The sequence below is a fragment of the Syngnathus scovelli genome, chromosome 9 (genome assembly GCF_024217435.2).
Source record: "Syngnathus scovelli strain Florida chromosome 9, RoL_Ssco_1.2, whole genome shotgun sequence".
NCBI lineage: Eukaryota > Metazoa > Chordata > Actinopteri > Syngnathiformes > Syngnathidae > Syngnathus > Syngnathus scovelli.
Genome location: NC_090855.1, coordinates 5,742,297 through 5,761,608, shown reverse-complemented (window position 1 = coordinate 5,761,608; position 19,312 = coordinate 5,742,297). Strand labels below are relative to the sequence as shown.

Sequence of the window (19,312 nt, the reverse complement as noted above, 5' to 3'; positions counted from 1 at the left end):
GAATTGTCAAAGGATTGTATCCAGGAAAATGAAGGATAAACATTAGAAATCATCACAACAAATTCCCCGACTCAGTTAAAATAATAGGACTATACAATTTTAATTAAAACATTTGGGATACATCCATTCTGACCAACCCCAGTTGAAGGTATAAGAGCGTTGCTGAGTACTTTTTCAGTGTACTTGGGATTCACAGAAATGTTGAATCTTCAGTTGTTGACAGCAAACACTGTCTCTGGAAATTAGTTCAATTACTCAACTCTATGATGTGTCATGGACCTGCTTGCTGCGTATGTTTAACTGTCTGTGGTTACTCTCCCAAAACATCTATTTTCTATGACTAACAGCTAATAGCATGAATGAAGAAGACATAATAAATCTTGTACATAGGCATTGCTTTCTGTGGATTTTACCACACACTTCAAAATACACCAAATTGTTCCACTTGTTGTCTTGCCACATTGTTTTTCAGGTCCACTTGACCTCAATGCACACAAATTACCACACCAGAAGCGCGATGAATTACGAATTAATCCACGGATAATTCTTTTAAATCAGAGTGCATTCATTGAAACGTTCTTATGATGACAGAGCCATGTCATTATTGCTAAAGAATACGAGTACCACATTGAAAATAAAGAGCAAACGTAAAAATATACAAAATAAATGTATTTTGCAGAGAATAAAAGTTGTGACATTTGTATAGCCACGTCTGTGTGATTTTATGGAAATATAAACTATATGTATATTACTGTACTTGCCACACACATGTGTACGGTGGTAATAAAATAAAATTACTTTTTTTTCCAGCCATGTAGCCCATGTAGAGATATTTTAAGTTAAATATCACTTTATAGCTTGTGGTATTCTCAAAAAGCAACATTTCATTTCTTTTTCCTTACTTTATTTCATAGCTAACACACAGAGGAAATATTTTCCTACTTGATTATAGCAACCACATTCTTCATTTCTTATTTCTTCTTTGTCACATATCTATCTGTCTCTCATTGCCCTGTGACATTATGGAGCGGAGGGTGATTCCAGGCAAACAAAATATTTCATTTTCTTAGAAAAAATGCTTTCATGTTCTGTAAATGCATAAATAAAAACATAATTGAGCCATAAATTCAAGGACACATCCTCTCATGATCACGAAATGTTGCGCTTCACTTGAAGTAGTCCTCTCTCTCTCTCCCTCTGCCTCTATCCTTGTCATGCACGACTTGGCTCTGTGCAAGGGGGAGACACTCAGTGGGTGGGCAATGTGCTCTCTCTCACTCTCTTTCTCAGTCTCTCTCTCTTTCGCGCTCTTTGACTTGCTCTCTAACACACTTACTCCCTCTCTCTCTCTCTCTCCCTCTCTCTCTCTCTCTCTCTCTCTCTCTCTCTCTCTCTCTGGCTCTGGTATAAGAGCACATTTGTGATGGAGTCCACATTAGTTCACTTTTATGCTGTGGAGATGAGTGCTTGGATAGCAAGCTCCAACCCGGCCATGAAACTTATTTTGGTAAGTTGTATTTTGATTCTGGAGAATGATGATATTTAATTAGGGTGCGTGTGTATGTGTGTGTTCATTAGGCTGTGGTTTTGTGGCTGGTTTAATTTCCAAGATGGGACTTTGCTTTGCTGTTAGTCATTTCTCATTTGTGCACCATGGCTATAAAAGAGTATTTGTATAAAAACATGCAAAAGGAATGTTCAGTCTCAATGTTTACGAGCAGGGAAATTAGTCTTGATGATGACAACATAACAGAAATGCAATGTGAAAGAAATTACGGTTAATTTAGTGATAAATATTGCATCATACTGTATTGTTGATAAAGTGGCTTCAGGTTCCAGTGTTGTTTTCATCCAATGTCGTTTGCACTGCAATGCGTTTTTCGTACTGTAATACGTTTTTCAGGAAGATGGTTATCAGAGCAGTTAAATCTTCTAAAAGCATTCCTGCAAGCGCCAAATGTTGTCTTGCAAATGTTTCCAATGTAACCTGTTCATTTTCAAGCCAATGGATGGAATTGCTCTTAGAGCCAATGCGTTGAAGGATTCATGCAGAGCAGCGCATCACATATCTGAGTATCTTTGAGATGACAATAGTATTGACGTGCTTTTGCATTATTCCGACATTCAGTCAGATAACTGTCATATTTAGCCAACTAATGAGTCAGTCTTCTTACTGCTTTCAACATCCGGCTAATTAGCCAAAGGCCTCCTTTGGGAATCTCTCATATTTGCAATCCTGCTTCCAAGCCAAGCAGCCGCTCAGTCCGTCATTGAGCAACTCCTGTCCGAGTCGAACAAATGGTCTGCAGTCTTGTCCAGAGAAGTTGTTGCGGTTTCAGGCGGTGAATGTACCTCATGCACCTGTGACCTGTGTGCACTTTCACTTCCCGGCGCGTCCCCAGCACATGTGGCTGCAATCTGTCTTCAAACGCATGCTCCTTTTGGATGATATCATTGGAATGCATCAACATAAAATCACATGCAATTTTTTTGGAGGAACATGAGGACAGATCAACGGGCAAGCTTTGTATGACTGACACACAAATGTGAATGTTTACTTCACGTCTCTATGGGTTCTGATAGAGGCAAGGTTTTATCACTTTAAATATTTGTTGCTCCTTTTAGTATCCAACTGTCTGTCCATGCTAACTCTTAATCTGTTATCAGTATCGGTAATCTATCCTTTCATCCACCAATCTGTCAGTCCATTCAACAATCCGCCTCCTCTATTTATCCATTCGTCCGTCTGACCGTCTATCTTTCTGTCTTCCCATCCGTCTGTCTGTCCATCCATCCATCATCCATCCATCCATCCATCCATCCATCCATCCATCCATCCATCCATCCATCCATCCATCCATCCATCCATCCATCCATCCATCCATCCATCCATCCATCCATCCATCCATCCATCCATCCATCCATCCATCCTTCCTTCCTTCCTTCCTTCCTTCCTTCCAGCCATTCTTCTAGCCATCTATGCGTCCATCTGTCCTTCCAACAATCTGTTAGTCATCCACCATTATCACCATTCATTTTTCTATTATCCCTTAATCCACCCAACTGTCAATTTATCAATCATTCTTCCCTTCCACTCTGCTCTTCATCTGTTCTTATTATAGTTAATGGTAAATATTGCTATTGTTCAATATTTGATTTCCAAGTTGGAATCTCATTTGACACCCAAGTCTGCAATCACCCATTCACATTTGAATCCCATTACGCTATAATGTCCAATATCACCATCTGTTATCGCTTCCTTCTTTATTTTAACGCCCTCTCTCTTCTTTCTTCTTGCATCTGTCCGTTGGTATGACCTGCATCAACTTCCCCAAATGTGCGAGTACTGTATTCCATTGTAGAAGTTTATCATGGAAAAGGCGGGTAGTGGGTGGGAGGTAACCTTGTCAAACTGATTTCATTCTTTTGAAAACCTTTGAGGAGTAATAGGGAGGCCCTGCCAAGGGTCTGTGAAGGACCAAGGTGTTTTAGACAAATAAACATTTACCTTTGTAAGTTAGGGACTGCACACCTAACTTCCTCTTTTGCATCAACAGTAGAGCAGATAACAGAAGTTTGCATGTATGGACTGCAAATGAGGGAGGGGGAGGGGGGGGGGCAGGGTGTAGGTGTCTTTATTTTAGGAGGTTGTGGAGGATATGTGGTCAAAAGACAAAGAGAAGTGTGAGGGGGGTATGCAAAAGGCATGCGGCTATTTGAATCAATATCCCACTCTGGCCTTCATTTTTGTTTCATCTTATTTCCGCATGCATTGCGTTAAAAACAGTTTGACTCATGCAAATGTGGTGAACAATTATCGCACAAAGAACCCATTGTGTATTTTGTACAGGGAGTAGGAGACATGGCTTAAACACATCACGCACAAATGTTTGCATGTGTTGAACAAATGTTTTTTTTTCCTGTGGTTTTGAATAGAATATGTATTTTATTTTTAATATCACTTAAATGTTAATTGTTGTTTTGATTTTCTTAATCGGGTACTTTTCAAAAGTAGGGTATCAAATGGATAAAATGTTAGTGAGCTCTCAACTGAAGAAAAGTTATGTTATAATTTAAAATTTCTGTTTTATTGGTACATAGTAAACAAAATCCATCTTAAAAATATGAGATGCTTTGTTCAGCAATGATTGATGAGCTACCGGTGAAAATGCTGTTAAATTGTATCAGTTGAGCAATGACCCAATGTGTCATGATGTAAGCAACATGGAAGAATAACCCCCCTCTGTCTCTCTGACCCTGTAAAAAAAAAAAAAACATACGAGCACAGAGCTGGAATCCCCCTTCGGACCACCTGTGTTTTTCAGTTAACCATGTGCCTGGTGCACGAGCTGGTGTTGTGGCTTTGGTGCTGCAGCCACCAATTGCAGGATGACCTCAGACAAACCTAACTCACATTCTCTTATTTCACGTCAACCATCTCTTTCTTGTGGAACTCTAAAAATATGAATATGCTATTTTAGATATGTTAGCGAATTGATTATGGACTCTACAAGCTCTTTGTTTGTAGACGGCGTAGCTGCACTCAAGCGTAAAAATGGCCTTATCCTGATTTTCATGCAGGTGCAAGTCCCATTTTGCCTGTTGGGGAAATTGCTAGACTGCTCTACGCCAATATAGACACTGTGAGCGTGCTTCCTTTTATTTGCTCCAGGCGCACCTGACAATTTGGTTGCTGAAAGCAGTCCAAACTTTCAAACTTGCCTTCTGGAACCATGTCGATCCATATAGTGTAACGTGATTTTGGTGAATTTGGGAGCACAGGCAGACTGATTCTACACTTTACGGATTTCTGATGGCTGTCATCGTATTTCATTCAGAAATATGACAACAGCGTGCGTCAAACCCTCTTATATAGGTATAGGCGAGAACTGATACCAGGTATTGGTATCTCTGCTGATACCAGCGTTATTTCAAAGTATCGGTACTTGTGACGTTCGTGGCGACTGATTGGCTGTCCTCTTGTGGATGTTTTACAAATTAGAAATGCAAAGAGTAGAAAATGACTTTTAATTTGATGCAATTTTAAGAAATATTTCGACATTGGGATTATATATGCTTCTTTCTTGAAAATGCACTAATGGTATTAGCACTTGGTATCGGCACAATTAAGTAATCGTAGTTATCAGTCTGAAAGTAACTGCTATCGAACATTCCTACGCTTATCCCCTTACTATGTTTTTAAAATCCATCCTCCTCAGCCATTGAATGGGGGGGGGGGGTGAACTGATTGATAAAATAAAACACATGTGTTTTGTCAATGTGTCCTTCTGCCATGTTAAGAAGACCCCTGTGCCCACCACCACACGCACACACACACACAATGGCAATAACTGGGGGCAAATCACTGTTTTTAACTGCGCCAAGCTTCATTCATCAGCAAACATACCAATACCCGGTCATAAAAATATGTGCTTTATGACTGACATGGATGGAATCAGCCTTTTGAACAAAAGTTAGCTAGGATATTGTCCAGGTGATCTCAATATGGACAAAAAAAATACATAAAATAAAATACAATATTCAAACTTTATTTATATAGCGCTTTCACAACAATAGATAAATAAAACTCAACTAACTTTGGTATCTTATTTCATTTACATTTTTTCTCACATTTCAAATGTCTTGCAGACATGAGATAGGTGCACGCAAAGTACATTCAAATGAAACTGCAAGATGATCTTCCCTTGCGGATTATGTAAATTTGGCTGCTGTGGAGCGGGCACTTGAAGACTGCCTTCCACCCCCAATAAACTGACTTTCATATACTGTATTGAACTAGTCAGGGAGCCACCAAGCACACTGCGGCAAGTGTGGCGTGTAATGAATCGGCATGTTTTCTTTGCTTTTAAAAAACCTAATTTGCTGTTTTTTTTGCGGTCTATGCCCAAACCACTTGTTCTCAATTGGAAAAATTGAGTGTTTGAATATAACACAATGTGGGTTTTTGTTTAATGCTACATAGCAAGCAGAATAAAATGGAGGAACATTTTATGCTTCTAGCTGATATATTATTCCTGAGAAAAATACTTAAATGGAGATGGAGGTTTTTCATTAAGTGGAGTGCCCAGTCATGATACCGAGAGCAAAGCTAACATCCTTGAACTTTTACTGTTTATACTGCTGTCTCAACATCATTTTGATTTAAATCAAATGGCGTCCTCCTTTTTATCCTCTGATTTCCAACTCCACTTCAATACCTTCATCAATCCTTTCCTCCCATCTGGCCGTGCTCTCTTTACTCCATTTATCTCACTGACAGTGTAATTATGGATGTCAGTGGGATCTCGCTGCCGTGTAATTTGGTTTTCCTTGAATGATGTCATCAAATGGTGTCTTCAAAAGGGTTGCAAAGTTCAGTAACTCTTAATTGCTGATAAACATGTAGACACATGCCACAGGGCATAATGGAAGACAACCATTCTTCAAAACAGGAGCATTCATAGTGGGTTCATCCGGGGAGCATTAAAACATAACACCAGACATTGTGGACTCAATAAATGAATATTGCTTCATACAGTTTGGGGCAAGTCATTTTTGGTTCTGTGATTGTGCCTATGCAGTCAACCCATGAAGTTATGCTCGGATGAGTTTGGTTGGACTTATCAAACACCTTTGGCAACTAAAATCTCCAGCTAGATACTAAAAAAATGTAATAATAATAATAATAATAATATGAAATTATACTGTATAATACTCGTCAGATGCATTTGAAATAAAAAAGCATATTACATCACAATTGCAATGTTGAGTGATAGAAATCCTACACATTTAAATCAGTCAGCCCTAAGTAAAAAAAAAAAAAAAGAAAAAAAGACATCTAAGGACAGTGAAAACATGCTAACTTCCCACCAACATTTAAAACCCCAAGCCTCAAAATGTGAGGCAGATTTACTAACCACAATCCACTGCATGCCTTCTGAGATTACATGAATATAATATTAACAGACGTCTATTAGGAATGATATTCATTACTGCCATAGTGTTTGCCAAGGTGGTGAAGCTGTAATACCCTCATGCAAAATAACTCCATCCTAAAAGCAAATTTATGCAGACGTAACGGCCAGGGGTCTCAATTCTGTTCTCCCTATCATGCCCCTTCTCTGCTGCTCCCAAGTGGTCGGATACAGTTCTGCAAGTCTGCTCACCAAATGTTTAAGTTACCAGTCCACATGGCTTTCATCATATCCTTATAACTAAACCAGTGAAGGATTCAATTGAACGATTCACTTTTTTTCGACATGTCTCAAAATGGATTACTCAAATCCTATCATTGCTATTTCATCTTAACATTTCCCGGAATGCATGCGCTGTCTTCCATCTCTGTTCCGTGCATCGTGCCTGTTCTGTCACTGTGACTGGGCTCAGTCCAAAGAGCGCTGTGTGAAACTTGACAAAATCAGCGCGACCGTGACCATTTCCACATGTGCTCGTGAGCACATGCCAGTGAACTCAGTGTGACTTATCGATGTGACGGCTGTAACTGTAACCAGATTAGGTAAACTGGGGTCACACTCTGTCAGGGATTCTCTATACTCTTTAGATTGATTGGCTGAGGTCTCGTGTCTTAATAGCCTTCTTAATTTACGACCTCGATTATTATGAATTTGATTCCCGGTGAGGGCCACCCATGCTCGTACAAACAAAACATGCAGTCACGGTATGGGCCACCAAGTCAATCTGGGTGAGAGGTTGATGGGTTTTGTCAGGAAAACACTGAGCTCACTCAGTTTTTGGAGCTTCGGTTTCCAATATGGAGCCTTTAATCTGTTTTTATTATCTTTTCGCTGACCTTCAACGCTACGGAAAAGAGGATTGAGTGTTTTTTTTCCGCCTTCTTATGAAGATGAAAAACCAAATGTGCATTTAATTAAGAACGCATACTGCACACCAACTTCCTCCCTTTTTTAAAATCAGGTTCAGTAGGTTTTTGCGTCCACCTGTTCTTATCGGCCTACTGCCTTTGTGTTCAATTAGGTGTTCCTCATTGTCTCAACAGTTGTATTTAGTTCCTTGGTTTCTTTCAGTTGTGGTAGGTTCACTTTTTTTGTTACTTCTGTTTCTGTTTGATCTTGTTCCCAATTTTGGTTTGCTGATTTGCATATATTTGGACTTCTGTTAATTTTGTAGTTGGAAATGCCAAACCTATTTTTTTGGTTTGAGAGCATCCTGCAATACTACGTTGTTTCTCCTACTTCGCTGTACTTGCAAACCCAAATCATAACGGAATGTGAAAAACAAAAAACCTAAAGTTCAAGACAGGACACAAACCACAAGAAGACATAAGATGAAAGAAACCCAAATCTAATCAAAACCAAATAAAAAAGACTTTTTCTACCTATTGTTCTTCCTATACCAAAAGTACCACAAAACACACATTTGACCTCAGATACAGAAAGAATACTCCGTCCGGTTTGACACAGATTTATATTCTTGAGGTGGTGTGTTCTTTGAGGTAAGCGGCTTAAGAAGAAATACAAACACGCAGCAGAGGGAGAGGTCAGTGGTGCATGGTGATAAAATAGTAGGACCGAGTGTTTTGTATTGTGGTGGTGAATGGGGAAAGCCCAGCAGTAACCTCCAACAGTTACTTCAACAAACAGCAGCCAGGAGAGGCGACCACAGAACGTACCACAGCCATAACATATAAACACACATGTGCATTGCCCACACATGCAACATATTATCCTGCACATGCACATGCACAATATGTGAGGAGAGCTGCCTGCTGTATTTGAATTTAAATAAGAAGAAACAAATATGTTACAAAGTATGCAGTCACATGCGACGATGGCCCATTTAACAACGAGGACGCATCTCAGCCAACGGGAAAGTCCGCAGAGCCAATACTGTAGCAGAAAGGAAGCGGGCTGTCGGCTGACATCTGGTCTGCATGTGTCCTTCACGGTCTGCGTGGCTGCGTGTCAAACACGCTGACTTCTTTTCCAAGTCTACTGTGAACTGTTCAGGAAAATTCACAGCCAATTAGATAATAAATACGATTGATGTATGGCAGAATATTCCTCTAGTGATAGTCAATCAATGGTTAGTGAATTCAGATGGGTTGGGATCTCGACTCTAGATTTTCTGTTTGGAATTTTTTTTTCACACAATCCCCCAAATATTTTATGCCATTTCCAAATCAGTGGTTCTTGTGGTGTAACTCTTTGAAGCACAGCCCGACTTATTGTGAAAGGGAAACAAGAAGTACCTGAGATGCTTTGACGTCTATGTCATGTTATTAATTGGCGTTAGGATTATGAAGGGTCCCTGGAAAATTTTTCCTTAGACACAAAAATGTTGAGCACTCCCTGCTCTAAATTGCTTGTACGTGTGAAAATTAGAATGATTGTGATAATCACTTCACTTCTACTGATTTATGGTGGTTTCCTTACTCTTACTTTACTGGTGTGCAGGTGCATTTCTGGCACATGTAATATCAAATTCAATAATTCCGTTTTGTCAGTGAAATTCGTCACCTTAGTAGGCCAATGGCCACAGTGAAATATTTCCCAGGAATGCAGTGGGGTGTGGGAAAAGAAAGCCACATTTGTGGCCTGCATTTCTAGTTCGGAAGCATTTACAATGTCATCAGCCTTCAAATGCAGCCTTCAAATGATGCAGCCACATATTCAGAGGCATTAACAGTAGAGCATGCACATCTTTGTAAACATTAATTTCATTCCATCTAAGCGATACATTGTCTTACTCTGGTGTTCAACAAAAGATAACACAATGTATGGAATGAACGGCATGCAAGATCGATTGATTTTATGAATTTGGCTTTTGTCTCGTTTTTGAGAAGCGTTGACAGTGAGTCTCGGGTGTTAAACCTCACAATCTGCTCGCTGGCAACACGCAGGCTCTGTTCCGCCTCTGATACTATGCGGGAAGCCGGCAGATTTCCCGGTTGACACACAAGACTTTGGCAAAAAAAAAAAAAAAAAAATGACTGACAGGGTGAAAGAGACTAGCGACATCTGGTCTCGGGTAATGTATATAGTTTGCGTGCAGCAATGCATTTTTATCGGATATTTGATTATAATCACTTTGCGAAAGACAGTTGATATAAGCCGCAGCTTTCAAGTTTAATCACCGGCAGTGTAATTCAGAGCATTTGCATTTTCTCTCAGTTGCACTGCCACAAAACTAAGTACCATATAAAATGTTGAATTTTCATTTTATTTAACATTCTACAATGCTCTGGTTGCCTTATAAACCAAAGTAAAATAAGAATCATAGTGATAGCCAGTCTTTGATGCACATATGCAGGAAATCATATTTTTTAGTAAGCGGTCAGTTCATCTAAGTGAGCAAATACACACCAAGTAACTACATGTTGACAAATTTGCTATATGTGGCACGTATCATCATGAAGAAACTCACAATGTACATTCGCTTCAGCAATTATTGTAAACAAGCTATCGAGTCGAAATGTCCCCTTTAAACTTTTAGCTGGAGTGAAACATCTGCCTTCACTAAATTTATCGTCCAGAAAGTTTTTAGCTTATGACGAAAATATGCCAAAGGAGCAGTGAAAAATAATGAAGATTAACAGGCACAATGAAATCATACGACAACAATTACAGCTTGTTTGGCATCAATACAATGTGACTAATTGTTGTTTGAGCGGCGCCAGTAATGAAGTAACTCATACGGAGCGATTCATCTCAATGGTGAGTTTCTTCTCAGGCTCTTTAAAGCACAGCATTTGGCCGAAGGCCAGCGAGTCCACCAGGAGCTACAACTTTACAGCTCTGACCTTTCCTTCAACTCACTCTTACTGGAAGCCTTGGGCAGGCCACAGCTCTACTATTCAGAAATATTTCATGTTGGAGCCAAAATAAGACGAGATGTGCTCGAGATGGTTTTCTCCATCACACGTGTTGATCATTTTCATCCTTGCTTCAGCTCTTCACAACTTCCCTCACCTGGGCCTTCCAGCAGCAGGCTGAGCTATCCAAGTACCAGTACCGAGACCCGGTGACCTCCGACCTCCTCCTGTGTGACCAGTGTCCCCCTGGCACGGCCGTGAAGAAACACTGCACTGCTGAGAGGGCCACAGAGTGCCAACCCTGTCCAGAGAGGCATTTTGCAGACAGCTGGCACTGGGGGGACTCGTGCCAATACTGCACTTTGGTGGGTACAGTGCTGGGAGTAACAAAGTACAATTACTTGGTGACGCTCCATTTGTAATTACAAATTTATACTTCAAGAGAAAGTCAAGTCAAAAACTTCAAGAGGAAGTCAAGTCATAAAATGTATTTTATTCATCTCAGGGGGTGGCCATTTTGCAACTTGCTGTTGACTGAAAATGACACACAGTTGCTCGCAGTTGCTCAGTGCTTAAGTATTGACAAACCATGGCTCCCCTTTTTTTTTTTTTATTTGGTCATGTCATGTTCACATGCTTAGATTTTAGGCACTGTGGTGTCATTTTCAGTCAAGAGCAATTGGCATAATGGCCACCTCCCACAGGTGGATAAAAACGGGTGGATTTTGCTGCTTGATTCATATTCCACAAATGCATGATTACTCAGAATAGTGTTTTTGGACAAATGCGGCCACATCAAAAACATTAATGTCAAGATCATTTTTGACTTGACAGGAGTCATTTTAAGCACAATTATCTGCACTTCTGCCCAAGAACAGTGTGTGAGTACTTTTGTTACCTTTAGCACAAAAAAACTATACATTGTAGTTTTCAGAAAGACCTGTTTTTCTGTTTAAAATTCCTGCACACACACACACGCTGTGGACACAAGTCTGTTACTTCACTTATGTGAACTTGTCCGAAATTCCTCCGACGTTGCGTTTGTATTTTTATTCAGCTTAGTTTTTTACTTGAAATATTCGTGGTCTCAGATCTTTTCCTTATGTGCATGACTATGCTATATTGTGTTGCTTTTAGAAATCCAGAGGATGGTTTTATTACATGTCTTTCATCAAAGTTTTTGTTCAAGGCTGCGGTTTGTAATGCAGCACCTTCATGACCTGCACCGCGACTCAAAAGAACCATTTCTACATTCTCCACTTAAAGGCCTGTGACAATGCTGGGTTGTGTGCTCCATGTTTAGGTATGCAAAGAGAGACAGCTGGTGAAACAAGAATGCAACAGCACCCACGACCGAGTGTGCGAGTGTGCGGCAGGTTTCCACCTCGTGGTCGAGTTCTGCATCACACACAGCTCCTGCCCACCCGGCTATGGGGTGACGGATTTAGGTAAACGAGATTGCATTTCAATTTCACAACCTGAACGATTAAGTGACCTTGATTCATTTTGTCACTACTAAGACGTAAGACTCGTGTATGTTATTTTTACAAATTATTGATTAATCTAAAATGTTTAAAGTGACTTGCGCTCTATTATGATGCAAGATTGAACAAACATATTGTTTTTGGGAGAATTTTTATTTTTTAGTTTTTTTTAATTGTTTATTTTACTTGTGATTTATTTGTTCATTTTGCAATATGGTATCTTTTTCTTTACTTTAGTACGGTCACTGTGTTACACTTACAAATTCTGAACTAATAGTTTAGATTGTTCTTTGCATGTGAAGTGATGATAATTAAAAAGAAGAAGTCACAAATAGCACGTCAAATGGTTAAAGTTCCTCACAACCACTTGATAACTTCCTCAAAGCATTCATGCTTGGGTGTCAGACACGTTCAAAACTCCGCTTCCGGGTCAATTTGACTTTTTGCATTTGACATGTTATTTGTATATCAGAATTTGTTATTCATGTTACTATTATTTTCAAACATTACTAAGGTGCACTCATCTGACTTTGATAAGGTAAATTTGAGCATATTTCCCTATTTCATACGTTTCTTTATGAAGTCTCCGAACTCTCAGTCTTTTATCGAGTCATCGTGGTTTGCATCAACTGTTATTTTGCATAAACAAATCTGTCTCATCTTCTTTGGAACCCATTTTGCATTAAATACAGTATGCCTCGCTGACACTTACCTTCTATTCTTATTACCCTGTAATTCGCACAAGGCCATAGTAAAATAGGAGACAACTTTTCTCGATGTGGCACAGCATCACTGGGGTTTCCCCTTCCTTAAGCTGCTTGGTTCCTCATGTAATGGGCACAAATGTGGTCCAAGCCTTAAGACCACAAGATGAGCAAAAACCAACGCTTTGCTGCCTTGATGTGACTCAGCTTCTTCCCACTAGGCCACCTAATGTGCCCTTTTGCTGTTGACTGACAAGAAGATTGGAAGTTTGACCTGACCGTACTTTACGCCTGACTTGTGCTGGTCACAAAGGGCCAAGCGTGTTGTCAAAAGTATAACACTGTTTAAAACGAAGCGAAACAAGCGTTTTAAACTGACTAATGCACTTTGATATCTCACGTGTTTAGTTTCAAGATGCAAAATGAGGATGTGATTGTGACACACAACATGACACAATGTGACTTATACGCAAAGCAGACAAATCATTTCAAATCATCAAACCTTGGCCTAGAACTTTTCCTCGAAATTCCCATGTGTCTGAGGATTCACATAAACTCCTTGACCATTCCCAGAAGAAAAGTGAGCAACATAAAACACACAGCAGGCCAAACCAGGATCACACATTATGACTAGTTATATGATTTTACAAAAAAAAAAAAATCAACCCACCTACATATCAATAAGAGCATATAATTGACTGGAGATTTGTGACAAGACTAAAATTAGCCCTAGTTTGTAAGAATTTGATAAGGATTAAGGATTTTATGCTACTTTACTTTGGATTTGTCCAAAAATCAATGTAACGTATTTGTACATGAAACATTTGTAATAATTAAAAAAAAAAAAAAAAATAGTTGACAGAGATGTGTGTACCGTTTTTCCTCTTTGTCACCACTGGTACACTTGTGTCAAATTGTGGGTCAATTAGTTCATTTTCTGAGGCATTTGATTGAAGAGGCTCCACTGAATTGAAAGCAAATTAATCTTGTTTCCAGTCAAAATAAAAAGCCCCAAACATATGACAAAAATAAACCAACTAAGTAGCTGCTACAGTGGTGTGACTCACTCTCATAATGACAAAGTCTCATGTTGTGGTTGACGTTCTTAGAATCACATCATTGCTCCTTTCCATAAAACAACAATATGTACTCATTTGACCCAAAATGACAGCATCTGAAATCATTTGGGATGTAATAAAAAATAATATCATCTTTGTCATTTTCATGGAAACCACGTCTCAACTAATTCAGTGTTCTAGAATAATAGTAATTCCCAACCAGAATGTGCCATGGGACATCAACAAGTGTGCCATGGGAAACTACACAATGTCACTTCACTGATCCAAAAATAATTTATTTATATATAATTGCACATTGTCACAGGACCTCCATGTAAAGCTCTTCTTTGTATTCCTTTTTGTTCCTTTACATGACTGCTTGGTCTCTGATTCCTTGCAGGTACACCATTGAGTGACACTGTGTGCAAGCAATGCCCCGCTGGTCATTTCTCCAGTAGCCGCTCGTCCACAGAACCATGTCGACCCCACAGAAACTGCACAGATTCAGGCCTGAAGACACTGCGATGGGGAACATCCACTTCAGACAGCATCTGTGGAAGTCAAGACCAAATTATGGCCGTTGATTGTGTTCATCGGCACACTTTGTGCCATACAGGTGAGACCTGAGCTCATTTTACAGATCAGCTGTCGCCTCATACACGTCATTGCACACGGGTTGCAGCTAAAATTAGTCTGGAATGTGTAGTTTCTCTTCCTCACCACAGGGAATTTTTATTTAGTCCTCTTTTCTGACCAGATTCACACTGCATGTCAAATCTTGATCCCAATTTAATGTAAATTAATGTAAATCCCACTGGAAACGAATCATGTAGTAAACATTCTTGAAAGAGTTCAAAGTATTGCGCAGTGAAAAATGCAACTCTGGATATTCTGTAATGTACCATTTTGCATCATTTCTGGAAAGTACAGTCAAATCGAAGCCAGAGTTAGGCAAAGCTTCAAGGAAAAAATATGTAGTTGCGTAAAACAAAACTGGAACCAAAATGAATGACAGAATGGGTTTTCATGCAAATTTGTATCAAGTGATGGCGCATGATACCACAAATAGGCAATATTTCAGCATCTAAATCTTGTGTGTTGCATATTATGCACTCATTTTAATTCTAAATCAGCTCTTAATTCCAGGAAAACAAATGTATTTTATAAGAAGCAGTTTGTTCACGTGTGGAATGACAATAATAATGAAGTGAGATCATGTAGCTCCCTGATTATGTTTCTATAAATATTAAATCTATTATTTGCTCTCTTGTTCCAGATGTGCTCTTGTGTGAGGAGGCAGTCTTCCAGTCGCTTGCCTCCCTGCAGCTGTCTTCCGTGCCCCTGGAGCGTCTACTGGAGAGTCTTCCGGGCCGCAGGGTGGATGGCAAGAGTGTGGAGAGGCTGAAGAAGGCCTGTTCACCACAGCAGCAAGTCTTCCAGCTGCTGAAGCTGTGGAGGCAGCAGAACAAGGACCAGGACAAGTTGTATGGCATCATAAAAGGTATTCCAAGATGACAAAAGTGTTTCAGTCGCTCCAGGATTTTACAAGAGAATTTTGCAGGCTTAAATAAAACTGCACTGTAAATTTTCACCTGAGCTTCATTTGTTCTGAGTGGAACATGAAACCAGTCACTACGATATAATCATCATAATTAAAACTATTACTACTACTACTAATAATAATAAATAGCGTTATCCCAATTGTTTTTATTAATAAAAATAATTTTTTTGACACTTGACCTAGATACCAAAGCCTACTCATCTTTGACGTTCTGAATTGTTTTGCAATCTTTTCTCAGTTGGTGACTCTCTTGCTCAACCGCAATCCCGTATATTTTACAAAACAGTACACCCGTGTTTTCAAAACAATGGTATGAAAGTCGTTTTGGAAGAAAATGAGTCATCAACTTTGATCATAATTTAAAAGCTTTGCATGTCACACTGAATTTATGGTTGCTTGAATTGCTTTAATTGTTGCAAATTTAGTTTTGGTGTAAAGCTGATTCCGTTTTAAGTTGGTGCAGACACAAAGTTTTTGTGATTTTTATAAAACTATTGTTTCTGTACTTTAAATAGTTTCATTTTTGAAAAGTACACGTGTGTGCGTGTTAAGTTGTGCATAATAAGGTACAGATTTGTGTTAATTTTAAAATAAGCAAATTGCTTCAAAATGGGAAACGCTAAGGTCTGTGAAGTGCTGCCATTGTAGTGGCCCATAACTAGTACTGAAAGCTAGAAATGGACAAGTATCGATACCAAGTATCGGTATTGGGCCGATGCCAGCTTTATTTCAAGGTATCGCGTACTAAAGAAGGCTGCCAATACCAGTTACCGATACTGGTCACTAGTGCCCTCTTGTGGCTGTTCTATTATCAGAAATTAGATGGCATGCATGGCTGACAGAACCTTCTTCTAAGTTAACTGCATCAATATCAATTCTCTCAAATACCCATGAAGATCTAATTTCTATAAGTATAATGCTTAGAGTGCATTAATTATCTGTTGCTACCAAAATCTGTGTTTCCGTTATGACTGTGTTTACAGCCTGCATGTTTCTTCTCTTTCATCCAGGTGTGAATAGCTGCGAGCGGAAGGTCTCCCGCTGCAACAGCCTGAAAAACGTAACTTTGGGCGACCTATTAGAGGTCACGAACAGCTTGCCCGGGGTAAAGGTTCATCGGGAGGACGTGTTGGCGCTCGTGGCTACTTGTCTCCCAAAGCAATACATGCTGCAGCTCCTCCACCTTTGGAAGACCGCCAACTTTGACATGGATTTGGTCAAAGGTCTTTCTCACAGTCTGAGGGTGCTCCGCAACAAAGGCGCACCTAGGTATCTTCAGAAGGGCCTGAAGAAGATCAGCCGCATTATCGGATCTACGTCCACACGCAAGACGTATGAGAAGATGTTTATTAGCATGCTGCAGGATGAGTTGTGTTTTAAAACGCTTAAGCCGTTCAATGAATGAGGGCAAGATTTCATTTAGGGATGGGCATTAGACTAAATTTATTTTATGAGACTATGGGGCAAATCAAAGTCTAATTAGTGTTACGTCAGCTATTTTTTCATTTTTGAATGGTCGAGAAGATGGTCATCACATCTGCCTGGCACTTCTGAGGTTTCATGGTTCTAATCCTGAATCCAGCCTATGGAGAATGCATGAATGAATGCATATCAACTGCATGTTAGGTCAACTGAAGACTAAATTGTCCATAAGCGTGAAAGTGAGTGTAAATAGTTGTTTGTCTAAATGTGAGTGACGGGCAATCAATCCAGGGTGCATTGCCCAAAGTCAGATGCTATAGACTCCAGCCCACCTGCGAACCCAAATGAGGACAAAAGCTATAAAAAAAAATGATCAATGGATGATTGGGAAAAATGTCACTCTGTTTGTTCTGAACTCCTGTTTTCTGTTTATTATTGTGTAGAATAATGTTTCCAATATCTTGCATCATGTTCTTCCTCATACCTCAAACTAGTTGGCCGTAAACCAACAGCGCCTTGACTGTTGGGAGGCACTTCATGAAGCTGAATCACTGAATTCCACACAATTGATGATAAATTAGATTGACTTGATTTTTATGCCCATCCTTAGTTTCAATTAACACTAAACTTCAAGGCAGACACACAAAGTGATTCGTTATAATTACACCTAAATCCAATGGATCCAATACAGAAGCTGTATTTGTAATGTAAAATTAACATTACCTCTGTAAGGTTTTGCTGTCGGTCTGTATTATTATCATTATTATAACATTATTATTATTGTGTGCATTCCTAAAGTGGGTTTCATGATGGCATCAAGAGTGTAGGATGCTACTTAAGTAGCTGAGCTACACACATAGTAATCCCAGGCAATTACAATTCCACTGGTCAACAGCATATTTTCATCAGAGATGTTCGTATGTCTTTACTTTTTTTTTTCTTGCACATCAGGCTTTTTGAGATATTTTCATTTTGACCTATAATTCCTTGCGCAATACAGGTTTACCATGTGTTGTAATTTATAGCTATTACATTGTAGAACAAAATCCACCTGTTGCTGCACCTAACCCTCAATCCATAAATATGACTACATATATTATTAGATTACATGTAATATTATTAATATAATGAACATAGACGAATTGTATATGATCATTTATATTACATATAACGTAATTTTGGGGAAAATATTTCATTGGAGTCATTTGAATCTGTGAAAAGAAATATTGAAACTATTTAAAACGTAAATAGTACTATTTTATGAAAAGTGGGCTAGCAAATTTGAGTGGTTTTCTTTTTGCTTTCTCTGAATTTGAGAGGAAGGATTTGATTTCATAATCAAATCCAGGTAAGAGCTATACCTGTATGTCCTTCGTTTCTTGCTTTTGTCTGTGACTGCTGGCAAGTGAAGCTTATAGGAATTTTATTATGTAATTGTCAGCTTTATGAATGTACAATTGTGTACTATTTAAGAAAATGGAAATTTAGTTTTCCATTCCATGTAAAGGCTTTTTTTTAATTGCTTTATGAGAAATACTGGATTCTAAATGCTGCAAATTTTTGAAGGGATGTGTTTATTTTTTTCACTTTTAATATTATGAACTTTGTTGTATATAACACTAATGCCAAATGATTTGTACAAATGCATTGCTTGATAAAAGTTTGGACTTTTTCCTCCTGTGACTTAAAATTTCTTAAACAGGCATTTATGAGCATGGGGCACAACAATGTCAGTCATGAATGATTGCTTTATATTCAGCGGAAAAAAATGCTATATGTTGCTTCTTCAGCACGGGAGCCACACTACACATAGCTGACTCATCATTATCGTCACCATCATCATCACAGACGGCGTGACTCATTATTCAGAATTTCCTCCAAACAAGCAAGTTGGAAACCAAAATGTCCTTCTTAAATTTGCATGATTTTGTAAATTCACATCTCACTCATCTGACTGTGCAAACCTTCTTTGCAGACTGTGTACACAAAGTAGTGTAATTAAAGTATTATAAAATATTGTTCAGTGGAGTTCTACCCCAATGCAAACTCCAGCCAGATTAATAAACATATTGTTCGGCTTTTAAAGGGCAAGGAACCAGTATTTGCAACATAAAGTATTCCCTATGAGGCAAAAGAACCTCATGATTTATCCCAACCTGACAACAATGAATTTTTTTACAGCAAAAAATCTTATATGGATGTTCATTGATCAAACATATTTTGACCACATTTTTAAAGAGTTAATTGAAAAATGTATTAAACATCATAAATGTGTCTGTTTATATGTTTGT

The 19,312-nt window shown here is 38.9% G+C and overlaps 1 protein-coding gene across 1 annotated transcript; it reads left to right on the top strand.

Annotated features, from left to right (window-relative positions):
• Positions 1 to 1,343: 1,343 nt before the first annotated feature.
• LOC125974627 (tumor necrosis factor receptor superfamily member 11B) lies at positions 1,344 to 18,694 on the top strand. The gene is made up of 6 exons (XM_049729286.1): positions 1,344 to 1,507; positions 10,930 to 11,157; positions 12,096 to 12,240; positions 14,439 to 14,654; positions 15,315 to 15,539; positions 16,610 to 18,694. The coding sequence occupies exons 1-6, from the start codon at positions 1,424 to 1,426 to the stop codon at positions 17,002 to 17,004; spliced, it is 1,293 nt and encodes a 430-aa protein (XP_049585243.1). The 5' UTR covers positions 1,344 to 1,423; the 3' UTR covers positions 17,005 to 18,694.
• The last annotated feature ends 618 nt before the right edge of the window (positions 18,695 to 19,312 follow it).